The 22335-nt window shown below is 51.8% G+C and overlaps 3 protein-coding genes across 4 annotated transcripts; 2 read left to right on the plus strand and 1 right to left on the minus strand.

Annotated features, from left to right (window-relative positions):
- Positions 1–1168: 1168 nt before the first annotated feature.
- Positions 1169–1541, plus strand: LOC311592069 (cytochrome c oxidase subunit NDUFA4-like). The gene has a single exon (XM_084772024.1). The coding sequence runs from the start codon at positions 1206–1208 to the stop codon at positions 1452–1454; it is 249 nt and encodes an 82-aa protein (XP_084628150.1). The 5' UTR covers positions 1169–1205; the 3' UTR covers positions 1455–1541.
- A 9823-nt stretch (positions 1542–11364) lies between these two features.
- On the plus strand, positions 11365–16797 carry NDUFV1 (NADH:ubiquinone oxidoreductase core subunit V1). The gene is made up of 10 exons (XM_084800696.1): positions 11365–11557; positions 12476–12558; positions 12637–12807; positions 14060–14243; positions 14511–14700; positions 15440–15652; positions 15809–15975; positions 16179–16260; positions 16391–16536; positions 16640–16797. The coding sequence occupies exons 1-10, from the start codon at positions 11486–11488 to the stop codon at positions 16724–16726; spliced, it is 1395 nt and encodes a 464-aa protein (XP_084656822.1). The 5' UTR covers positions 11365–11485; the 3' UTR covers positions 16727–16797.
- Positions 16798–17124: 327 nt separating this feature from the next.
- Positions 17125–22327, minus strand: LOC311592563 (double C2-like domain-containing protein gamma). 2 transcript variants are annotated; one of them, XM_084773119.1, is made up of 12 exons: positions 22172–22327; positions 21241–21330; positions 20800–21103; positions 20572–20651; positions 20429–20500; positions 20169–20278; positions 19953–20088; positions 19779–19832; positions 18187–18344; positions 18014–18095; positions 17613–17709; positions 17125–17541 (listed from the first exon to the last, which is right to left on the minus strand). In XM_084773119.1, the coding sequence occupies exons 3-12, from the start codon at positions 21041–21043 to the stop codon at positions 17411–17413; spliced, it is 1164 nt and encodes a 387-aa protein (XP_084629245.1). In that variant the 5' UTR covers positions 21044–21103; positions 21241–21330; positions 22172–22327; the 3' UTR covers positions 17125–17410. The 2 variants fall into 2 exon arrangements, with proteins under 2 accessions (XP_084629245.1, XP_084629244.1); XM_084773118.1 differs by lacking the exon at positions 22172–22327 and having other exon boundaries at positions 21241–21892.
- Positions 22328–22335: the final 8 nt, after the last annotated feature.

Genomic DNA, 22335 nt, shown 5'->3' on the forward strand with positions numbered 1-22335 from the left:
TTGTGGACCTGACTAGCTGTAGTTCCTTGGACCAACTCTGCTCTGCCTTGTCAGGATACCCAGCAGTCCAGTCCAATAACGAACACCAAACAGCAATACAAATCCACAGAAGTGGCGTGATCCAGCTTCGCCAAATCAGCCTGCGTCAGCGGAAGCAGCCAAAAGGCGCCAGGGTACCACAAGAAGTTCTCTGTGAACTTAGGTTTTGGGCTTGACAGTGGGTGCCGTCGCCCAGTGAGCCATCTCAGCAGCCCTGTACTATTCTGTTTGAGACACTGTTTGTCTATGTATCTCACGCTGGGAAGACTCTTAATAAAGATGAGGCAGCAGATGTTTAGAAAATTATGATTTTTAAAAAATCACAGTCTCAGAGGCTGGAGGGGTGCCTCAGTGGTTGAGTGCACAGGCTGCTCTTGCAGAGGACTAGGGTTCAATTCCCGGCACCCTCGTAGTGGCTCAGAACCATCTCTAACTTCAGTCCCAAGGGATCTGGTGCCCTCTTCTGGCCTCCACGGGCACGAGGCATGTGTGTGAGGTGCACAGACATACATACATGCTAGACACCCACACACAGAAAACTAAAACAAAATGAATTCCCTATCCGTTAGGATCACTGCCTACCTCTCTCAGCTACTTTAGCTGTCTGGTTAGGTGGCTCTCTGAAAGGCAGGTACCCCATAATTCCGTGTTGTCATTTTAAGACTCGCCTGACCGTAGCTGGAGCTGTGCCTCAGTGGTGGAGCTGTGCATAGGAGCCACCATAGAGGGACTGGGGCGCTGATCAGCGGTAAAGGGCTTGCATGGCATGTACCAGGCCCTGGGTTCCACCTGCAGGGTTGAAAGGGACCATCTTGACCGTTCTCGGCTCTTTGTTGCTCCTCACATTTTACTATCACAGTCTCAGTTCTGTGGGAAGCGCTGGAGAGCTTTGGGCCAGAGTTTGCCAAGCCACATCTTTGTGCTACTAGTCATCCCGCCAGTCAAAGTCCCGAGCAACCGAAGTACTTGCTGACCCCAGGGGTCATGGACCACATCATGCGAGGAAAAAAAAAAAGCCACAAATACCAGCCAGGGACTCATGACCCAGTGCAGCAACCGAGGCCTCTCCTCCTGGATTTAAGATTTTGTGAAGAGGCAGAAGTGGTTTGGTTTGTGTCCTGCGCCTGTTGTCCTGTCTCCGAGGATGTTAGGCCTCTGCTGCAAACATGTTCCTCCACATCCTCGGACAAGCCAAGAAGCATCCCAGCTTGATCCCTCTCTATGTATTGGTTGGAGGAGGAGGTACTGGAATGGTGCTCTATGTGATGCGCTTGGCATTGTTCAATCCAGATGTCAGCTGGGCCAGGAAGAAGAACCCAGAGCCTTGGGACAAACTGGGTCCCAATGACCAATACAAGTTCTACTCAGTGAACATTGACTGCAGCAAACTGAAGAAAGAAGGTCCTGACTTCTAAACCATGAAGTTCACCATAAAGCGGCTTATAATGAAGGTCTTTCAGAAAGCCATCTGCACAATTTTCCACTCAACCAGGAAATACTTCTCCTCTAAATGCATGAAATCAGTGTTTTGGGGTTTTTTTTTTTCAGTTTATTTACATTGATGAATAAATCTCTGAAACTTGATATGTGTCACTATTTTGGGGGGGGCTTTTTTAAGACAGGGTTTCTCTATGTATCCCTGGCTGTCCTGGACTCACTTTGTAGACCAGGTTGGCCTTGAACTCACAGGGATCCACCTGCCTCTGCCTCCCAAGTGCTGGGGATTAAAGGCATGCGCCACCACACCCAGCTTATGTGTCATTATTTATTTTAAAGATTTATTTATTATTATGTATATAGTGTTCTGCCTGCACGTACAGCTGCAGGCCAGAAGAGGGCATCAGATCACATTATAGATGTTTGTGAGCCACCATGTGGTTGCTGGGAATTGAACTCAGGACCTTTGGAAGAGCAGGCAGTGCTCTTAACCTCTGAGCCATCTCTCCAGCCATCACTATTTTTTTTATTTAAGTAATTTATTCAGATTACATCTCAATTGTTATCCCCTCACTTGTATCTTCCCATTCCCCCCTCCCTCCCTCCCTCTTTTACCCTATTCCCCTCCTCTACATCTGTGGCAGAAGGGGACTCCCCCCACCACACACACACCATATGATAACAGCCTATCAGGTCTCATCCTGGTAGCCTGCTCACCCTTCCTTTGAGTGCCACCAGGCCTCCCCACACCAAGGGGAAGTGGTCAGATGGAGGGCACCAGAGTTCATGTCAGAGTCAGTCCCCGGTCTTCACACAGCTGTGGAGAATGTGCTGTCCATTGGCTAGATCAGAATAGGGATGGATGGAAATCCATATGGGACTTTATAACTAGAATATAGGAAATAAAATACTAGGATTTAAAGAAAAAAAAAAAGATTTTGCTATGAGGGTAAAGTGCCTTTGGGAGGTCCACAGTGACCTCAGGAGGAAGTGCAGGGGAAGCTGAGCAGCTCAGCCTGTGTCTGGCCACAAAGACCCAGCAGGATCTTTTCCTGTCTTCGAGCTCAATGGTCCTCAACCTTCCTAATGTCGTGACCCTTTAATACAGTTCCTCATGGTGTGGTGACCCCCAACCAGAAATTTTTCATTGCTAATTCATAGCTGTAATATTGCTACTGTTGTGAATTGTAACATAAACACCTGGTATGCAGGCTATCTGATATTCCACGCCTGTGCAAGGGTTGATCGAGTCCCTAAAGGGGTCTCAACCCACAGGCTGAGAACTGCTGATTTACAAACTGAGGCAATTCAAAACTTGGATCCTTTGGAGTGGAGTGATTAGGTTCCCATTTCTCACAGTTCCCAAGGGGTACATAGACACCTCCTGCATCTGTCACCCCACACAGCCATCAAGGACACTGGTCAAAAAAAGGGACTAGAGCTTAGTGTAGGAGGACAAAGAGAGAGTGGGCAGGGTGTTAGGGACAACTCAGGATTGGCAGAGGGGACACTGCAGCTAGTCAGCCCAGACCTGCTGGCTGTCTGAACTCAGGCCAGCTGTGAGGACATGGCAGAAGCAGCAGCTGGAGTGAGCTGTACCTCTGACCTGTGACCTGTGACCTGTGACTTGTGACCCATCTCAGCTAAGACCTCAGGGGCTCCCTCCACCTGAGAAAACTGCAGATGATGTCCACTATGACCAGCAGGACAGAAGACAAACAGGGATGGGGACAGTGGGAGGACGCCCAGCCAGGTGCATGCTGGTGCCTGGGACCTGGTGCTGGCTCTCTGCCCACTTCCCTCCTGGAGAGAGGTGTGTTTCAGCTGCACAAAGAACTCTGACATCTGTGCCCATCTGTGCTCTAGTTCATACTATCTAGACTGGAAGTTATGACTAAGTTATGACTTAGCCAGAGCCAAGTGTAATCCCAGAATTTAAGAGGCAGAGGCAGGTATATCTCTATGAGTTCGAGGCCAGCCTGGTCTATGTAATGAGTTCCAGGACATAGTAATACCTTGTCCCAAACCAACCAACCAAGCAACCAAAGAAACAAGCAAAACAACAAAAACTCAAACCAACAACCAACCAACCAAACAAACAAAAGTAACAGCTAGGTGTAGGGAGGTATTCCAGTAATCCCAGCACCCCGAAGGCAGGAAATCATCCTGGGCTACATAGCAAGTTGAGGGCCAGCCTGGGCCCTATGAAACCCTATCACAAAACAGCAAACAGGTCCATATATGCACTGCATGCCAGCTCCTGTGGTAAAACTTTTACAAATGAAAACACGTAATGAATACAACCACACTCGGGCACAGAGAGGTCAAAGAACTTGCTCAAAGCCTAGCTAGGTGGAGGTCAACAGAAGATCTGAGGATTAAACCTGACTGAATTCGGATTCTGCTCTCCGAAGCCGCTTGCAGTGGCAGCGGGGGCCACTTAGGTGACAATAGTTTACATGACTGAAAAATGATTTGGGTAAGGAAGGACCGATTAAGAAGGGAAGTTACTATGGTCTCGGATGCTGGCCACCAAACACCCTTCAGGATAAATCCGTGCTCCTGGAAGTTTCCTAAACATGATCAAGACCCCTCTACCAAGGGGCAGACAGAGTTCAGTTGGCAGGGAGCCTGCCTAACATGCATGAAGCCCTGGGTTCAGTCCCCAGCTCTGCATAAAGTCAGGTCCTGTGGCACATGCCTGGAAACCCAGCAGCCGGGAGATAAAGACGGAAGTCCAAAACCTTCCTTGGTTCTGTAGCTGAGTTTGCGGCCAGGCTAGTCTGCACTGAGCCTGCCTCAGAAACTGAAGGCTTCAACAAGCTTTGTTGTTACTGGTTGTCACAACAATATCAGATTAAAAAGCATTTGGCTCCAGGATGGTGAGCAAGGAGTTTAGTTTCTTCTGTTAAATTCTAAATTTTTTTGGATTATTGAACTCATATGTAAAGTGGAGTTTTTTGGGGTTTTTTGTTTTTTTGTTTTTTTGTTTTTTTAATCACCAGGAAAACAGAGTGCAGAAAAACAAACAGGATTGTGCCAATTAAGTCAGGGTGGTGAAAACACACCTTTTCTCGATTTTTCTTTTTGCAATTTTTGTTTTGAGTCAGAGTTTCATGCAACACAGACCAGCTTCAAACTTGCTACGACATAGCCAAGGCTGATCTTGAACTCCTGATCTTCTTGCATCCACCTCTGCCTTTTGAGTGCAGGGATGAAAGGTGTGAGCCAGGCATGGTGGCGGTGGCGCACGCCTTTAATCCCAGCACTCAGGAGGCAGAGGCAGGCAGATTGTTGTGAGTTCAAGGCCAGCCTGGTCTACAAAGAGAGTTCCAGGACAGCCAGAGCTACACAGAGAAACCCTGTCTTGGAAAGAAGAAGAAGGAGGAGGAGGAGGAGGAGGAGGAGGAGGAGGAGGAGGAGGAGGAGGAAGAAGAAGAAGAAGAAGAAGAAGAAGAAGAAGAAGAAAAGGTGTGAACAACTGGGATTGGTTTATATAGCACTGGAATACATACAATGAAAAAAAGTTATATTTTTAATTTTTGAAATATAAAATTGGTTATGGTATAAAATAAGCATGTCCATTAAAGAAAAGAGAACTTCCACTCGGGCAGGCCCTCATCTCACTGGGCCCAGGATAACGGCTAATCTAGATAGTTAATTGTTGGCTTCGATCTTTTACAAACCTACTTTATTTGGGTTCTTTAATGCCTATACCTCCCTTCCAACCCACCTACCCAAGATAAGAGAAAAGAGAGGTTAATGGGGACAGGAGAAGCAGACCTTTTTAGGCTCAGTTCTTTGGGTGGCTTCCAGCAGATTGGTAAAACAGCAAACCAGAAAATCAGCAAAAGCAATCGCAACCGCAGCAGCTGGAACCAGAACCTTAAAGTGTTCTCTGGAGCTTTTTGAAGTGGAGCGATGGACAGTCAACTGATGTGAAGCAATGCAAAAACCAAAAACCAGGCCTCTGGTTTGGGGCTAATATATATCTCCTTTCAGAGTCCATACCAGAGTTGTTTATTAGCTGGCAAAGACCATGCCCCCACAGGAGGTAGTTTCCCTTTTTAGCAGGAAAACATCACATGCCCTCATGTCTCATACCTGGGATCAAAACAAAAACATGTTTACATCCACTACAGTTGGTCCTGGTGGATGAAGAAAGTTTCCTGGGGATGGTGACATCCACGGGCTTCCTCAAGAGGAGAAATAGGAAGAAAGGGGCCAAAGGGGCTAGCAGATCCCTGTGTGCAAGCTGTGCATACAGGCCTATTGGAGCTTAGAACACTGGACCTGGAGACCTTGCGTTTAGTCCTGAGTCAGTGAGGAGTCATGAAGAATTTCTGGTGGGGGGTGGTGGGGGTGGTGGGGGTGGTGGGGGGGTGGGGGGGTGGGGGGGTGGGGGGGTGGGGGGGGGTGGGGGGGTGGGGGGCGGGTAGACAGGCCTGGGGTTTATGATATTTCTGCTGGCTCTACATTTGCATAGAGTGAATGGCAGTGGCTAAGAAGCAGGATGGGGGTCCTTAGGGGACTTGAAAAATTCCAGGTGGCAGACAAAGAGCCATGGCTATGAGGGAGGGCGTGCGGACATGGAAGCAGGAGCTGGAAGGGACAGCGGGTGTGAAGCATGTGGAACGGCAGGCATCCCTCATGCTTTCTGGTGTCCAGTCAGAAGCCAGATACACAGACAATGACACAGCAGCGTAGCTGGTCTTTGCTACTTCGTGGGTTCTTCTTTTCCCACCTTTTATCCCCACCCCCACCCCGTTTCATGCTCTATCAGTAGATAGGAGAGAAAGAGGGATCAAGGGGAGAGAGAGCCCTGAATCTAATTTCTTTCCTTTTGTTTCTTCTTTGAGCAGGACTACTAGCGAATGGCAACCAACGTCTCTGAACGACCAACAACCACCGACCTTCTGCTCAGGGCATTCAAATTTATGTACCCTCTGAGAAGTTCCCAGAGTTCCAAACCTCACACGACTTCAGAAATTATCTGCAGCTTGCCAAACAATGCTTCTGCTGGAGCACGAGGCAAATCATAGTGAGCTGCTGCAGACAGTCCAAAGCAGCCCCATATCCCTATAACTGGGATTAAAATGAAAGCATGTTCTTATACTATTCCTGTGGGGATTTTTGGTTTTGTTTAGTTTGGTTTTTGGTTTTTCAAGACAAGGTTTCTCTGTATAGCCTTGGCTGTCCTAGACTTGTTCTGTAGACCAGGCTGGCCTCGAACTCACAAAGATCTACCTGCCTCTGCCTCTGGAGTGTTGGGATTAAAGGCGTGCATCACCACCCCTGGCTGTGTTTTTAAAGAAACCAAAATTCCAGAATTCTCACTACACAGGGAGGAAGAGGTTGAGAAATAAGTGAGCACCAGGCCTTGGACACTTCAGAGGAAACTGCTGAGGAAATGACACCAGAGTGGACCTTTAACAAGATTTTTTTTTCATTCCAGGGGTGGTGGCGCGTGCCTTTAATCCCAGCACTCGGGAGGCAGAGGCAGGCAGATCTCTGTGAGATTGAGGCCAGCCTGGTCTACAAAGCGAGTCCAGGACAGCTAAGTCTGCACAGGAAAACCTTGTGTAAAAAAAAAAATGTTTTTTTCTAGGTTAACTTGACCTCAGTCCTCCTGCCTTAGTCTGCCAAGTGTTGGAATTATAGGTGTGAGCCTGCACAATCAGCTCATAAACCTCTGTGTCTCCTTGTTCTTGCTCCTTCTCTCTGTGACAAACACACACCTCTCTACTAGGCTCAAAGGTGGGGCCTTAAGCATGCTAGGCAAGCTAAGTGACATCTCTGGCTGCCTCCTTTAAAACAAAAAAATTTTTTGAGAAAGGGTCTCTTTTATATTTTAAAATTAAGGCAGTAAGATATAAGGTAAGACAAGGTAATAAGGTACCAGATGCCGGATATTATGTTGTAGGGGAATTTATTAAATGAGCATGGGAGGAGAGGGAAAAAGGGAAGGGTACCGAGAGAGAGAGAGAGAGAGAGAGAGAGAGAGAGAGAGAGAGAGAGGCAAGGTAGGACTGTCCTTTTACATAGCCCTGGGCGGGGCCCCGCCCCTGTGGCAGGTAAGCAATGACATCTAGGTAGGTGGACTGAAGAACTCTTAACATCCTACCTTTTCCTGTAGTTAGATAATGATAGATAAAAGTACCAGATATTATGGTATATGGGGCTTTATTAAATAAGCATGGGGGGAGAAAGAAATGGAGGAGACAGAGAAAGAGACAGAGACAGGAAGAGTGAGAAGATGAGAGAGAGGTTAGAGAGAGAGAGGGTGTAGAGAGAGAGAGAGAGAAGAGAGAGAGAGACCATGTGGACAGTCTGTCCTTTTATACGTCCCTGGGCAGGGTCACGCCCCCTGTGGCAGATAAACAATGACATCATAGCTAGGCGGGCTGAAGAACTCTAACAGTCTCGCCTTGTATTCCTGGCTGGGCTGGAGTTCACTACATACATAAGGATAGTTTTGAATGTGTAGCAACCCTGCCTCTGCCTCAGACCTCCTTCTTTACTTGAGGAGCCTGGCAAGCAGGTGAACTGGCAGCTGTACCATGGCTGAGTGGGCCCACTTGGCACCATAGCTACACTGTCTGCCTCTGCAAAAGGAGCTCCTTACCCCTATGCCCTGTGTGTGTGTGGGGGTGCTTAAAGGGTTAACATCCGCTAAGCACTTGGCACTGAGCGTGGGCCCTGTCCTTCATTCTACGTTTCCATCACTTCCATGGCCAGCACCTTGTCCCTGGCACCCCTGCCACTTCGCCCTGTGGCCTGAGTACTCATGATGAGATGGGGGAGGTTGTTGGGGAATACTCTGGCTCCATTTTGCTCCTCCTCCACCCCCCTTATGCCCCAAAATGATCCACAGGCTTAAGTCTGAGCCCCGGATTAGCTATGTAATCCCTAGCTCTACCCAGGCATCTCTTCTCTACCCAGGAAAGAGGGTGGGGGTGGGGCTGGGACTGCCCTGCCATTCTGTGAAATTTTAGCAGGATGTGTGTAGTCCCTGTACAGCAATCGAGGCAGCCTGTCACTCCCTACTCTTTACATATTAAAAATAAAGAAAGAAAAAAAGAAAGAAAGAAAGAAAGAAAAGTAAAGAAGCAATAAAAAGTCAAGTGGTGCAGGGCTGAGGCTCCTGAGCTCCTCAGCTCACCTAGGGATACCCTCCCCTGGGAGCTGCAAAGCCTCTGCCGAGGGGACCATCTCTCAGAGCTGTGTGGGTCCTGCCTGGGATACTTTTCCTCAGAGCTGTAATACCTTCATTGGGGATAACTTCTCCCTCAGAATGGTGTGGTCCCTGGGCTTTCGGGAAGGCTGACACTGTGGATGTTCTTGCTTGCCTCTTTGGGAGCACTGCTGGCTGGAGGCCTGTCAGTAGTGCCAAGCACTCTGGGGAGGGAAGCAGGGATTTGAGTGCAGGGAAGTATTTCAGGGAAGAAATACTCCAGAGGCTCATTTTCACCCCATGGACCTAACACCATCTCGGGCCACTGTCCTACTTTGCTGTCTATTTCAGTGAGAAGCGCCAGGAAAGGCTTCCATTTCCATGTCACAGCCCATCACTGAGGGGAGCGAGCTGACTCAAGGTGGATCCTGGAACAGAAATGAGGGAGGAGCATTACTTACCCGCCTGCTTTCCACCGCGTGCTCAGCTCAGCTTTCTTCTCCTTCTTCCTCTTCCTCTTCCTCCTCCTGTTTTTAAAAAAGAATTGTTTATTTATTATTATGTATGAAATAGCTCTGCTTGCATGTACACCTGCACATCAGAAGAGGACATTAGATCACATTATAGATGGTTGTGAGCCACCATGTGGTTGCTGGGAATTGAACTCAGGTTCTCTAGAGCAGACAGTGATGTTAACCTCTGAGCCATCTCTCCAACCCACTCAGCTTTCTCCTCCTCCTCCTCTTCCTCCTCCTTCTTAAGATTTATTTATTTATTATGTATACACACTCAGCTCTCTTCTTAATACAATGCAGGACTACCTGCCAGGGATGGCTTTACCCACAGGAGGCTGGACCGACCAGTCCGGCTGGTCAGTTATTGGGGGGCCGAGGAGGGTCGCAACCTGTGGATAAAAAAATGGGCACGAGAGAGGCAGGGCTCAGGGAAACCGTAGCTTGTCAAGAGCTGTTTATTGAAGGTAAGGGCAGGCTTTTTAAAACCTGCTTTAGGGAGGGTGGGGGTAAGCGAGGAGGGTAATGGAAAAGTACAGAATCTTCTGGGGTTGAGCCTCGGGAACATCTGCAGGGGGAGGGGTTTTCCTAGTTGAGGCAAAGCAGGATGTCTCTGTGGTTATCTCAGGATCGGATCGCTCTCTTCTCAGGGCTAAGCCGGATGCCTTGCGTGCCTAGTGAGTGGCCAAGCAGGATGTTTGCTGCAGATGCTGAATGGGTGGGGGTCGGCCACAGGCCGTTTGGTCCCTGGCACTGGACCTTCCCACATCAATCATTAATCAAGAAAATGCCCCCATAGACTTGCCAACATGTGATTTAATGGATACTATCCCTTAGTTAAGGGTCCCTCTTTCCAGATGCCTCTAATTGGTGTCAAGTTGACAAAAAAAAAAAATCTAACCTGCACACACTTTGGGGAGTGTGTGAGTGAACAGGCCTGCATTGGTTTCTTACATACTACACTTCTAAGTCAGACATAGTGTTACACACCTGGAACATACTTTGTAGACCAGGCTGGCCTCAAACTCACAGTGATCCACCTGCCTCTCCCTCCCGAGTGCTGGGATTAAAGGCATGTGCCACCACTGTCTGGCTTAAAATTTTTTTATTAATATTTTAGATTTTTTTATGTGTATGAGTGTTTTACCACATGTAGGTATGTGCACCTCATGGATGTCTAATGCTCTCAGAGGTTAGAAGATGGTGTCACATCTCCTGGAACTGGAGTTACAGATGGTTGTGAGCCACCCTGGGTGCTGGGAACCAACCTGAATCCTCTGCAAGAACAGCAAGTCCTTTTACCTGAGCCACCTCTCTGCTGGGTTTCAGATCACACCAAAGTGGACCTGGCCTCCCAGCTCCTGCCAGCATTCCTTGGTCCCTACTTGCTGAAGGGCATGGCTGGCATACCCTCACACCCTGCCCTCTACCCTGAACTTTTCAGCCTAAAGCCTCTCACTCTCTCTCTCTCTCTCTCTCCCTCCCTGTCTCTCTCTCTCTCTCTCTCTCTCTCTCTCTCTCTCTCTCTCTCCTCTCTCTCTCTCTCTCTCTCTCTCTCTCTCTCTCTCTCTCTCTCTCTCTCTCTCTCTCGTTTTTCAAGACAGGGTTTCTCTGTGTATCCCTGGCTGTCCTGGAACTCACTCTGTAGACCAGGCTGGCCTCGAACTCACAGAGATCTGCCTGCCTCTGCCTCTGCTTGGATTAAAAGCATGAGCCACCACTGCCTGACAATGAGACTCTATCTTAAAAGAAAAACAAACAACATTTCTGGTTTTTAGTCCCAAAAGCTGAGTATAATAAGCATTGAGTATGATCAAGAGCCCAAGTGACCAAGTGCCATGACTGGAAGTGAGATCAAGTGCCAAAGGCTGGGTCAGCATTATTACACCAGAACAGGACGATCTGATTCTGAATTAGCCCAACTAAATCTCTCCCCAGCGTCCATTCGTGCATATAGCTGGTGCCCACTAAACGCACAGCCCGTAGAAAGCGGAATGCTTGGGATCCAGCAGAGGGCGACACGCAAGTCTTGTTTATTTCTAAAAGGAAACTGGTCTCCAAGAAAGGAGAGGCTGAGCCAGACGAACTACATTTCCCAGAAGGCCCAGCACTAGAGTAAATGTCCGGTCTCTGTGCCCACCTCTCCCCGTCTAGTGGGCGGGGCCGAGGGCGGAACATAAAGGCGTCCGGGTGCCTGGGCGGGCAGCAGGCTGCGGGTCATGTGACGCGCTTCCTGCGCGCCCTCGGTGCCTTTCTGTCGCGCCGGTCTCACGGCTCCGAATTGTGAAGGTGACAGCGGGAGGTGACCCGCCTGGCTTCCGCGATGCTGGCGGCACGGCATCTTCTCGGCGGGTCGCTTCCTGTACGGGTATCTGTGCGTTTCAACAGCGGCACGGTGAGGCCCGTTTTGGCTCAGGCCTGAGATGTCCGCCCTTGTGTGCGGCCCTTGGGGTTGTGGTTCCCTCTGCAGAGTCCTCCGGGTTGCCTCCGGGTTGCCGCCCGGCTTAAATAAAAGCGGACGGTCCCAACTCAGGACACACGCTCTCCAGTCCATCTTCTGTTTTTTGACGGCCTCGTCCTAGCCTGAGGGTTTGCAGGGTTTGAAGCCTTGCTGGGGTATCAGGGCCATTGCCCCATTTGAAAATGCAGAAAACAGCTTTGGGGAAGCATTCCCCCGCCAGTGGTCTATTTCTTGTAGTGGCCTGGAAGCACATTTGTGGTTTTTTTTGTTTGTCTGTTTGCTTTATTAGAGATAAGGGATCACTATATAGTTTAGTGGCGATCCTCCTATCGCAGCATCCTGGGGGTTCCTGGAACCACAGGCATCCACCTGTGGAAAAGTGCTTTTAAGGAGGTAGGAGTGGCTGTCAGGCCACTTTTTACGAAGTCATGAACCATTCCAGCCCACAGCTCTTCACTTTATCTCGGGAGACCCCACGTCCCTTTTGTATCTCAGCCCCAGCGAAGCAATTCTCTTCCATCAAGGAATACATACAAGCAGTTACAAGCTCCTCCTCTACCCAGGTTTTGCTCTAGTTCAAGAGCCAGACAAACGAATGCTGGGCTTGGGGAAGCAGTGTTGGTGCAACAGCCGAAGTGTGACACGGGCTCAGCAGGAGCCATCTGCTTTCAGCTTTGTGACCTTCCTTTTAGCTTAAGGGTTCAGTTTCCTCCTTTGTTAAATGGCGGAGACCATCCCTGTATCAGTATTGTTACCGGGACGAATTGGGATGAGGCGTGGAATGTTTAGCCCAGTAACTTCCAAACATGGTCCCCAAGCTCTTCTGGGTCTCCTGACCTTCCGTCTCCCCAGACAGCACCCAAGAAAACCTCATTTGGCTCGCTGAAGGATGAAGACCGAATCTTCACCAACCTTTATGGCCGCCATGACTGGAGGTGAGACAGTGCCCTTAGGCTGCTGGGTCCCAGAGCAGGCAGGGTCTTCTCCTTCACCTCCTCTCCTCCGCTGTCCAGGCTGAAAGGTGCTCAGAGTCGGGGCGACTGGTACAAGACAAAGGAGATCCTGCTGAAGGGGCCTGACTGGATCCTGGGTGAGATCAAGACGTCTGGTTTACGGGGTCGTGGAGGTGCTGGCTTCCCCACTGGCCTCAAGTGGAGCTTCATGAATAAGCCCTCGGATGGCAGGTTCGTGGCGAGTACCCTGAGGTGTGGTTACAGGACAGACGAGATGCTGCAGAAGCACTGGATTTTGGGGCGGATTCTGGGAAACTTAACAGGCTGTAAGAGCATAGTCAGAACTTAAGCCTCTCTGTCAGTAGAGACTCAAGATGTTACAATCCGTACAAGATTTTGATTGAGGCGGGCCCTTATTATTCAAATCCCAACTTTGCCTTTTAGTTATTTTGTGCCTGAGTAGGATACGCAGGAATGGAGAAGATAAAGTTGGTTCAGCTTTTGACCTGCAACTTCAGTTGACACTTAGAATGCAAATCCTAAAAGTTAAGCCACTAGGCTGGCATAATGGCGCAGCAGGTAAGGGAGCCTGGTGACCTGAGGTCATCTCCAGGGCCCACGTGGAAGAAAGACAGAACTGACTCCTACAAGTTCTTCCCTGAACTTCACACGTGTTAGGGCACATGTTGCCTCCACCAGTAAATAAATGTAATTAAAAAAATTTTTTTTCGAGACAAAAGTTTCTCTGTGTAACCCTGACTGTTCTGGAACTCTCTGTAGACCAGGATGGCCTTGAACTCAGAGATCTGCCTGCCTCTGCCTCCTGAGTGCTGGGATTAAAAATATGCACCACCACTGCCTGGCCAATTTTTTTTGTTTGTTTGTTTGTTTGTTTGTTTTTCGAGACAGGGTCTCTGTGTGTTAGCCTTGGCTGTCCTGGCCTCGCTTTTTAGACCAGGCTGGCCTCGAACAGCAATCCACCTGCCTCTGCCTCCCAAGTGCTGAGATTAAAGGCATGCGCCTTTTTTTTTTTTTTTTGGAGTTTCGAGACAGGGTCTCTCTGTGTAGCCCTGGCTGTCCTGGACTCCGTTTGTAGACCAGGCTGGCCTTGAACTCACAGAGATCCACCTGTCTCTGCCTCTGCCTCCTGAGGGCTGGGATTAAAGGCGTGTGCCACCACGCCCGGCTTTTTTTTTTTTAAGTCAGCCACTCTACCTCCAGTTGGTCCTCATGACTAAGAACTGCATTGACTCTGAAGGGAAAGCACGGGGAGGGATGTTGGAATCTAGAGATGTTGGAGCGTACCTGGTCAAATACGGAATAGGCAGCGAGTGTCCTGACCCTGGGGATGAGGCAAAGAGAGCCCCAGGCAGGGCAGAGAGGACCTGGGTGTTGAGGTTCTCTGGGTGCACAAGGATTGGAGTTGGGTTAAGAGCTGGGCCCGGGTGGGTCTGTAGCCTGACTGATGTGCAGGCCCCCACAGGCCCAAGTATCTGGTGGTGAATGCTGACGAGGGGGAGCCAGGCACCTGCAAGGACCGGGAGATCATGCGCCATGACCCTCACAAGCTGGTGGAGGGCTGCCTGGTGGGAGGCCGAGCCATGGGGGCCCGAGCTGCCTATATCTACATCCGAGGGGAATTCTACAACGAGGCCTCCAACCTGCAGGTGAGTGTGCTGGCTGTGCGTGTGCACCTTACATGCTCCCTTTCCCAGCACAGCCATTCTTAGATGGCAGCACCAGTCTCTGGTCTAGAAAAATGGGGAAGGGGGGCCCTCCTGCATCCATCAACAACAGGACCTGGCCCCAGAGTTCTTCCTGTGTGCTCCAGAGATCAACTTAGGGAGTCCTTCCAGGGTTCCATGGGCCCTGGATTGGAGGCTGCTCTTGGGGTACGGTGGGTGGGGCTGGGGAGCTCACCCCTTGTCCCACAGGTAGCTATCCGAGAGGCCTACGAAGCAGGCCTGATCGGCAAGAATGCCTGTGGCTCCGACTACGATTTTGATGTGTTCGTGGTGCGCGGGGCTGGGGCCTACATCTGTGGAGAGGAGACGGCGCTCATTGAGTCCATCGAGGGCAAGCAGGGGAAGCCACGCCTGAAGCCGCCCTTCCCAGCAGACGTGGGTAAGACCCTGCCGGGCCCTGCATGAGGCTTCCCCTGAGCTCTGCTCTGTGGGATCCTGGATCTGACCAGGTGCCCTCTGGGTGGTTCTTACAGTATTTCTCCGTGCCTTTTGGAGGGGAGGACAGATTGATGGGGGAAGGCATTAATAACAGTCTCTGTTGGTGTCACCTTCAGCTCTCGGTGGCATCAGACACCCATGTCCCCTCGGGTGGTGTACTTTCTTTCTGTCCTGGGAGCTAGGGTATGGTGGTGATCAGGAAGTAAGCTTCCCGGAGTCTGGGGTGCACTGTGGGCCTAGAGTGATGAGACAAGAGGAGGAGCTGCCACAGGAGCAAAATGTCCTACTGCCAGGAAACATGTCCCACACGCCTCTAACCCCAGCACTCGGGAGGCAGAGGCAGGCACCTCTGAGTTCGAGGCCAGCCTGGTCTGCAGAGTGAGTTCTAGGACAGTCAGAGTTACACAGAGAAACCCTGTCTCAAAAAACAAAACATATGGCCTGGTGTGGTGACACACGCCTTTAATCCCAGCACTCGGGAGGCAGAGGCAGGTGAATCGCTGTGCGTTCCAGGCCAGCCTGGTCTACAAAGTGAGTCCAGGACAGCCAAGGCTACACAGAGAAACCATATCTCAAAAAACCAAATAAATAAATAAATAAAATTTAAATAAAATTAAAAGCCAAAACAAAACATGCTTCCTTTCCTGGGACGCCACCAGTCTCTTGTCATTTCCTTGAAGGAGTGTTTGGATGCCCTACAACTGTGGCCAACGTGGAAACAGTGGCTGTGTCCCCCACCATCTGCCGTCGTGGGGGCACCTGGTTTGCTGGCTTTGGCCGAGAACGCAACTCAGGTACCAAACTGTTCAACATCTCTGGCCACGTCAACCACCCTTGCACTGTGGAGGAAGAGATGTCTGTGCCGCTGAAAGAGCTGATTGAGAAGCACGCTGGTAAGCCTGGGCCAGCCAGGATAGGCAGCGTGCTGTGAGGGCATGGGGGAGCCTCGGACTGGGCTAGACCAGGTGCAGGTGCTGGCATGGGTCCTATCTTAAGCCTAGCAGGTGTGCCAGGCTTAGCCATGACAGTCCTTTTGGGAATTGTCACAGGTGGTGTCACAGGTGGCTGGGACAACCTCCTTGCTGTGATTCCTGGTGGCTCTTCCACGCCACTGATCCCCAAATCTGTGTGTGAGACAGTGCTGATGGACTTCGATGCACTGGTGCAGGCCCAGACAGGCCTGGGCACGGCTGCCGTGATTGTCATGGATCGCTCGGTAATGGCCTTCGTGCCCACAAACCTCCTGCCAGCCTGGTGTTATCCCCTCCCTGGGCCGCTCGAAAATTCTCTTACTAGCTCATGGCTTCCAATTCCTACAGCCTGAGATCCCTGTACAGTGGGAGTGTGGGCTAGAACACTGGGACCCAGGTCACGGTGTTGCAGGTGGCTAAGGTGCCTCCGCTGTTCCTTCCCTCCTAGACTGACATTGTGAAAGCCATCGCTCGCCTCATTGAGTTCTACAAGCATGAGAGCTGTGGCCAGTGTACCCCATGCCGTGAGGGTGAGCTTCCTGGGAAGGCTGGGGTCCAGTTGCTGGGCTGTTCCTAACCTTCCCCATGAGACCTGCACCGCTTCAGTGTTGCCCTCTCCCTGGTGGCACACCTCAGGCCACTCTTGCTGCTCTGCTGTAGGAGTCGACTGGATGAACAAGGTGATGGCCCGCTTTGTGAGGGGCGATGCCCGGCCAGCTGAGATCGACTCCCTCTGGGAGATCAGCAAGCAGATAGAAGGCCACACCATTTGTGCTCTGGGCGATGGGGCCGCTTGGCCAGTACAGGTACACATTGCCCTGCTGTGTGACACTAAGGTGGGTGGCATTGAGAGCCCAGAGCTTTGGGAATTTAGAATTCTGGTTCATTCAGTGCCTCTCTCCTCCCCAGGGTCTGATCCGGCACTTCCGGCCAGAGCTGGAGGATCGGATGCAACGGTTTGCCCAGCAGCACCAGACCTGGCAGGCAGCCTCCTAGCCCGTCCCCAGCCTGCTGATTTCACATCCCTTTGGGAAGCTGGACAATAAACAAGTGCTGCCCACTCTCCAGTCCCAGCTTGTCTTGGACTCTTCTTCTCTCCTACTCTCCCTACCCATGGGTGGGGAGATACTGGGCAAGGGAAGGCTAAGCTTGGCCCACTTTTATGTCTGGGGTACGAGGGGATCAAACTCAGGGCTTTGTGCATGCCAGGTAGGCATGCTGCCACTGAGCTATACCCCAGTCCTGAACTTGACCAGTGGTTCTCAACCTGTGGGTTGCTACCCTTTTGTGTATATGTGTGTGTGTGGTCACATATCAGATCTTTGCCCTAAGATTCCTAACATCAAGAACATTACAGTTACAAAGTAGCAATGAAATGATTTTATGGTTGGGGGTCATCACAACATAAGGAAGACTGAGAAATACTGCCCTAAGGGTTGGGAGACAGGAAATAGGGGCCTGGTCTGCCCTGTGAGGTGAGGGGCTAGAAGCAGCAGACATTCCTAGGCAAAGGACAATCCTGGCTGGCAGAAGCACATGTTTATTTTGCTTTGTGTTCTGGGGTAGCGTGACTGAAAGGAGACAAGAGTGAGCAAAGCAGATGGGGCCAACCCAGAGCTCTTTCTAGATGGAGCAGACATCTTGGCCCCTGAATAGGTTGCAAGCAGGGCCTTGTGCTGGCTACTCGCCGAGTTGGGGGGGCACACTGTCCAGCAGGTGCCACAGTTCCAGCCGGCGGTCACAGCGGCCGAGGCACTCACGCCAGTGGCGCAGGCGTTCCCCACTGGCTCTTCCACTCAGCTGCACCCCACCTGCCGAGGGATGGATCCGTAGCCAGCAGAGGCTCATGAGGTCCCCTCCAGCACCCCGTGTTCCTGCTTACCTATGAAGTCATCAGCCGTGCCCAGGTCATAGTCCCACACAGACACCAGCAGTGCCTTCTGGGCCAGCTCCTCCCGATGACCTGCGTAAAAGAATTCCTGTAATGAAAGGGACAGGAAAGAGGTGAGCTCTCCGCAGCTTAAACAGGCTCAGGCCGGGCGTGGTGGCGCAGCCTTTAATCCCAGCGCTCGGGAGGCAGAGGCAGGTAGATGGCTGTGAGTTCAAGGCCAGCTTGGTCTACAAAGCTAGTCCAGGACAGCCAAGGCTATGCAGAGAAACCCTGTCTCGAAAAACAAACAAACAAAAAAAGAAAAAAGAAAAAAGAAAAGAAACAGGCTCAGGTAGAGCCTAGTTTGCTAAGACAAGACTGTACTTGACTGGGGTCTCCCAGCCGTGACCCACCTCATTGAACTCGGGGTTCAGGGTCTTCCTCCGAACACTGGTCTTATATTTGGATTTCTTCCCAGAACTTGGATGCAGGAAACTGGATGGACAGATGGGCAGGTTAGGCGTGGCCCCGCAGAGCCGAGGACCCTCTCTCACCCTTCACGCCCACCTGCCTGTTTTCTACGCACAGGCGGACAAAGGGGTCCGAGTAGCCATTGGCATCCATGGGAGCAAGGTGGGCACAGCGCAGCACACCCACCAGCAGGCCACCGCGCTCGGAGCTGTAGCACAGGGACAGTAGGATGCGCCCACGTTCCTCTCCAGACACCTCTGCCTCTACCTCTTCCTGCAGGTGCAAGCTGTGGTCAGACCCTGTGCAGTCTGAAGTGTCATCCCCCCGCCCCCCCCCCCCCTCAGGGACCAGGTCCCAGTGTGAGAGCACAAATGACTAGAGAGAAACCAGGCTGTCATGCTTATTTCCCCAGATAGCCATGTTCCTAGTTCCCAGTGATGAGATCTTATAGTGAGGCTCAGAGATCTGTACCCTCCAAAGGCCAAGAAAGGTAAGGAGCTTGCTGCTCAGGTCAGGTCAGGTCAGGTCAGGTAAGGGAGCTGATGGGGAGCGTCACAGCCATGCCAGGGGCTTTCTAACTGGCTGGCCCCATGCAATGGAAGTAGCTCTGGGAGACTGACATCAGGGAGGGACAGCCCACCTCCACGCCTACTGCCCGGCAGAGTGTGTTATAAATGTCCTTTGCCATGCTCTTAGACACTGGAGCCCCCAAGCAAGCCTGGGAAAGCATGCCTTCTCCCCCACCTTTGGGAGACTCAAACATTCTAATCGTTGGCGGTGCTCAGTACCACAGGAGTGCTCTGCCTGCAGTACGTGCCAAGGCACAATTGCACATGGATTCTAGGATTGGTCAGGACCTTTTTAGGTTTGATGGTCACTGTCTCACAGGTTTGGGCTTAGCTAATCAGACGCTGCAGAAACTTGGGTCTCCACTAGGGGGCAGGGCATCTACGCTGCTGCCAGGAGCAGTTGGAGGGCCTGCCTCCTAGCCTTGTAGGTGTCCTTCCTGCCGGGCGATGGGCTTCTGGGCAGGATCTCAGGTGAGGTTGAATAAGTACGGAAGTCATCTTCACTGCCTCCTGAGAGGCAGACACTAGTGGCAGACAAGCAATCTGGAAGCTTCTTTCTACTCCGCACCCCCCCTCCTCCTCCTGCCTCTGGCTACAAGCACCACCTTTCAGACTCTGACTCTAGAGTGCTGGTCTCTACCTACCGATCTGCCTACCTATCAGCTGAGGACTCCGCAGGCCCTTCCTAGTGTTCCTCATCTCCAGGCTGCCCTAGCAAAAGGCTCACCATCGCCCTGCCCAGCCACTTCCGGACCCTAGCAGATCTTTTTTTTGTTGTTTTTTAATTAATGAATTAATTACTTTTTATTGTGTGTACATTGGTGTTTTGCCTGCATGTATGTCCGTGTTGAGGGTGTCAGATCTTGGAATTACAGACAGTTGTGAGCTGCCATGTGGGTGCTGGGAATTGAACCGGGTCCTTTGGAAGAGCAGTCAGTGCTCTTAACTGCTGAGCCATCTCTCTAGCCCCAACCCTAGCAGATCTTGAGGACTCACGGAATTTATGAGAGAGATGGATACAAATTCCACGAAGCCCTTAAGGGCCTGGAGCCCTGCCTAGCTCACCCCTGATCCCAGCCTGGGTAGTCTAGGCCCCTCTGGCTCTATCTGGCTCAGTCAAGCTTTCCTGCCCACCCACCTCCTCATACAGAGACATGCCACGGGCTGCGTCCAGGCTCTTGGGCCTCTTGGTCTGAAAAAGCAGAGAACTTGGTCACGTCAGTAGATATTGTCCAGTTCCCTTCCCCAACTCTCCTCACCACATGGCTCCTGGTCCTATAGACCCAACCTGAGCTTCAGCTGCTCCACTTACCAGCCTCCGCTTCTCCAGGCAGATGTCAAAGCTCCGGGCTCGGTTCGGCACCAGCTTCCTCAGGGGCACCCGTAGCTCCCCTAAGGGTGGTGCTCGCCTCCGGCGCCGCAGCCGGGAGTCCTCACACACGCAGAGCCTGGTGGCCATCCAGGTCAGTCCTGGTTGTACAAGCCCCACCCTCTGTCTCCCTACTGGTGCCCTAAGCTGGGTCCTCACCTCAGGGTCTTCCGTCCAGCATCCTGACGAGTAAAGCCATGATAGGTGAGTGTCTCTTCCCAGACAGGTCCCCTCGTGCCTCGAACAGTGCGGGTCCGAAGCTGGCTGGCCTGGGACCAGGCAGGCAGGTCAGGCACCCTCCTGGCCTCCTGCCCTGCTTCTTGGATCCTAGCAACTGCGATTTGGATTTTGGGGTAGGGGTGAAGGTGGATTAGTGGGTATCCTAAACTGTCCCTGCTATCTGAGGATCTTATCCTCACCTTGCTGGCCCCTGGCAGCAAGTTAGCTTTGATGTAGGTGTCCATAGAGCCTGAGGCTGATGGCTTGAGGCCCTGGAAAGAGAAAGTGGATGTAGAGAGGTCTGTGGCTTGTCCCATCCCAGAAACTCTGCCTCCATCCTCACCTTCGCACGATGGGCCGTGCAGTGCAGGGCGCTGTTGTCCTCATCAAAGAGTAGTGTGAACTCCAGGGTGCCTAGGGCAGCTAAGGTGGCAGGTGCCAGGCACGGTCACCCTTCTCTTGCACCCCCTTGTCCCACATGGCACAGTGCCCCTTGCCTGGCCTCTGCCATGGGCGCTAGAGACCCTGACCCCGTCCTAGAGAGCGTCCCCTCATTGTGTCCTCTACTCACTGCTGTCATCTGAGTCTCCTTCTGGCTCTGAGTTGGGTTGTAGCTGCGGTGCAGAGTGGATGGCTGGGGCCAGCACTGCCTGTGGGTCCGAGGGGCGCAGCACCGGCTCCAGGAAGGGGCAGAAGTGTGGAAAGTAGTCAGAAATGAGGTGGATGGGCCGGATGGGGCCAGGGCTCACATCGATGGCCATATGTTCCTGCATGCTCACCCGCTGCCGCCCACTGGCTGGCCCTGCACACGCCATGGTGGCTCAGACATAGAGACTCGGAGAAACTCCCACCTCCTGAGGTCAACGGGCACACACCTGGCCACCAAGATGGAATAAAGAGGCGTCACCAAGGCTGCCCCTAGGACAGACCAAGGGGTCCTAAGACTAAAAGGGTGGGGTTGGGGGCTGCACCTGAAGGGTCAAGGCTGAAGTCAGCCCTCTGGGATCCTTACCTCTGAGAGATGTGTCACACTGCTTTGCTGCTGCTGCTGCTGCTGCTGCTGCTGCTTCTGGGTGTATGCCTAGGGTGATGGAGCCTGAGACTGAGGTGACACATTGGAGCAAAGTGTGTGACTAAGCAAGGAGGGGCTCAGGAGCCCACGCCTCCCAAGGGCCCTTCCCTAGCACTGGGGGCCCAGCCTTGTCTCCTGCCTCTGCCCCTCTCGTCACACTGTTACATGGAGCTATTTTTACCACCATCATGTGGCCCTGCTGCTGGGTGAGGAGGATGCAGGGCCAGAGGTGATGAAAGGGGTGTGTTGAGGGGGTGGGGTAGGCAGGGAGGAAAAAGGTGAGAAGGGTAGGAGGAATGTGGGGGGACGGAGAGAAAAGTGGAGGGGATGGGGACTGCGGAGGTGTGAAGGGACTGGGGTGGCGCTTCTACAGAAGTGGGTACAGCGGCTGGGAGGGCCCTACATTTTAGTCCCCTTGAGGAAACCAGTTGATGATGCCACACTCCTGCCCTGTCCCCTAGCTGGGAATACAATCCAAGTAGTCATGTCTCTTTGCCTCCCGTATGGTGGCCCCCTCTGTGTGGTGGAGCTGGCATATCACCCCATCTCCATATGGCTCCTTTCCTGCCCTTCCTGGGCAGCGCCTTCTATGTGGGCTGGCCTTCACCCTGGCCATGGTCACTTGGAGGCATTCGCAGCAGGGGACCTTCCTGACAATAGCTGCCCAGCATCCCTTCCCCTTCTGTTCCCAATAGCTTATTGATTTATGAGACAAAGTCTCACTGTGTAACCCAAGTACAAGCTGGCCTTGAATTCTTCATTTTGTCGTCTCTGCCTCTGGAGTGCAGGATTACAGGGATGTACCACATACTTGGTTTCTTTCGCTTTTTAAACATTTACTCTGTATATGTATATGCATATGTAAACATACATGTCCTGACCAGAGGACAGCTTGCAGGAGTTGGTTCTCTCCTTCTGCCACGTGGGTCTCATGCCTTTACTCCCCAGCCCCTATCTTGGTTTGTTTGTTTTAAAACAGGGTCTTTGATTGGCATGGTAGCCCACACTGGCTGGCCAGCAGCCCCAAGAGGTCCA

This window comes from Acomys minous, assembly GCF_964271855.1.
Source record: "Acomys minous genome assembly, chromosome: 2".
NCBI lineage: Eukaryota > Metazoa > Chordata > Mammalia > Rodentia > Muridae > Acomys > Acomys minous.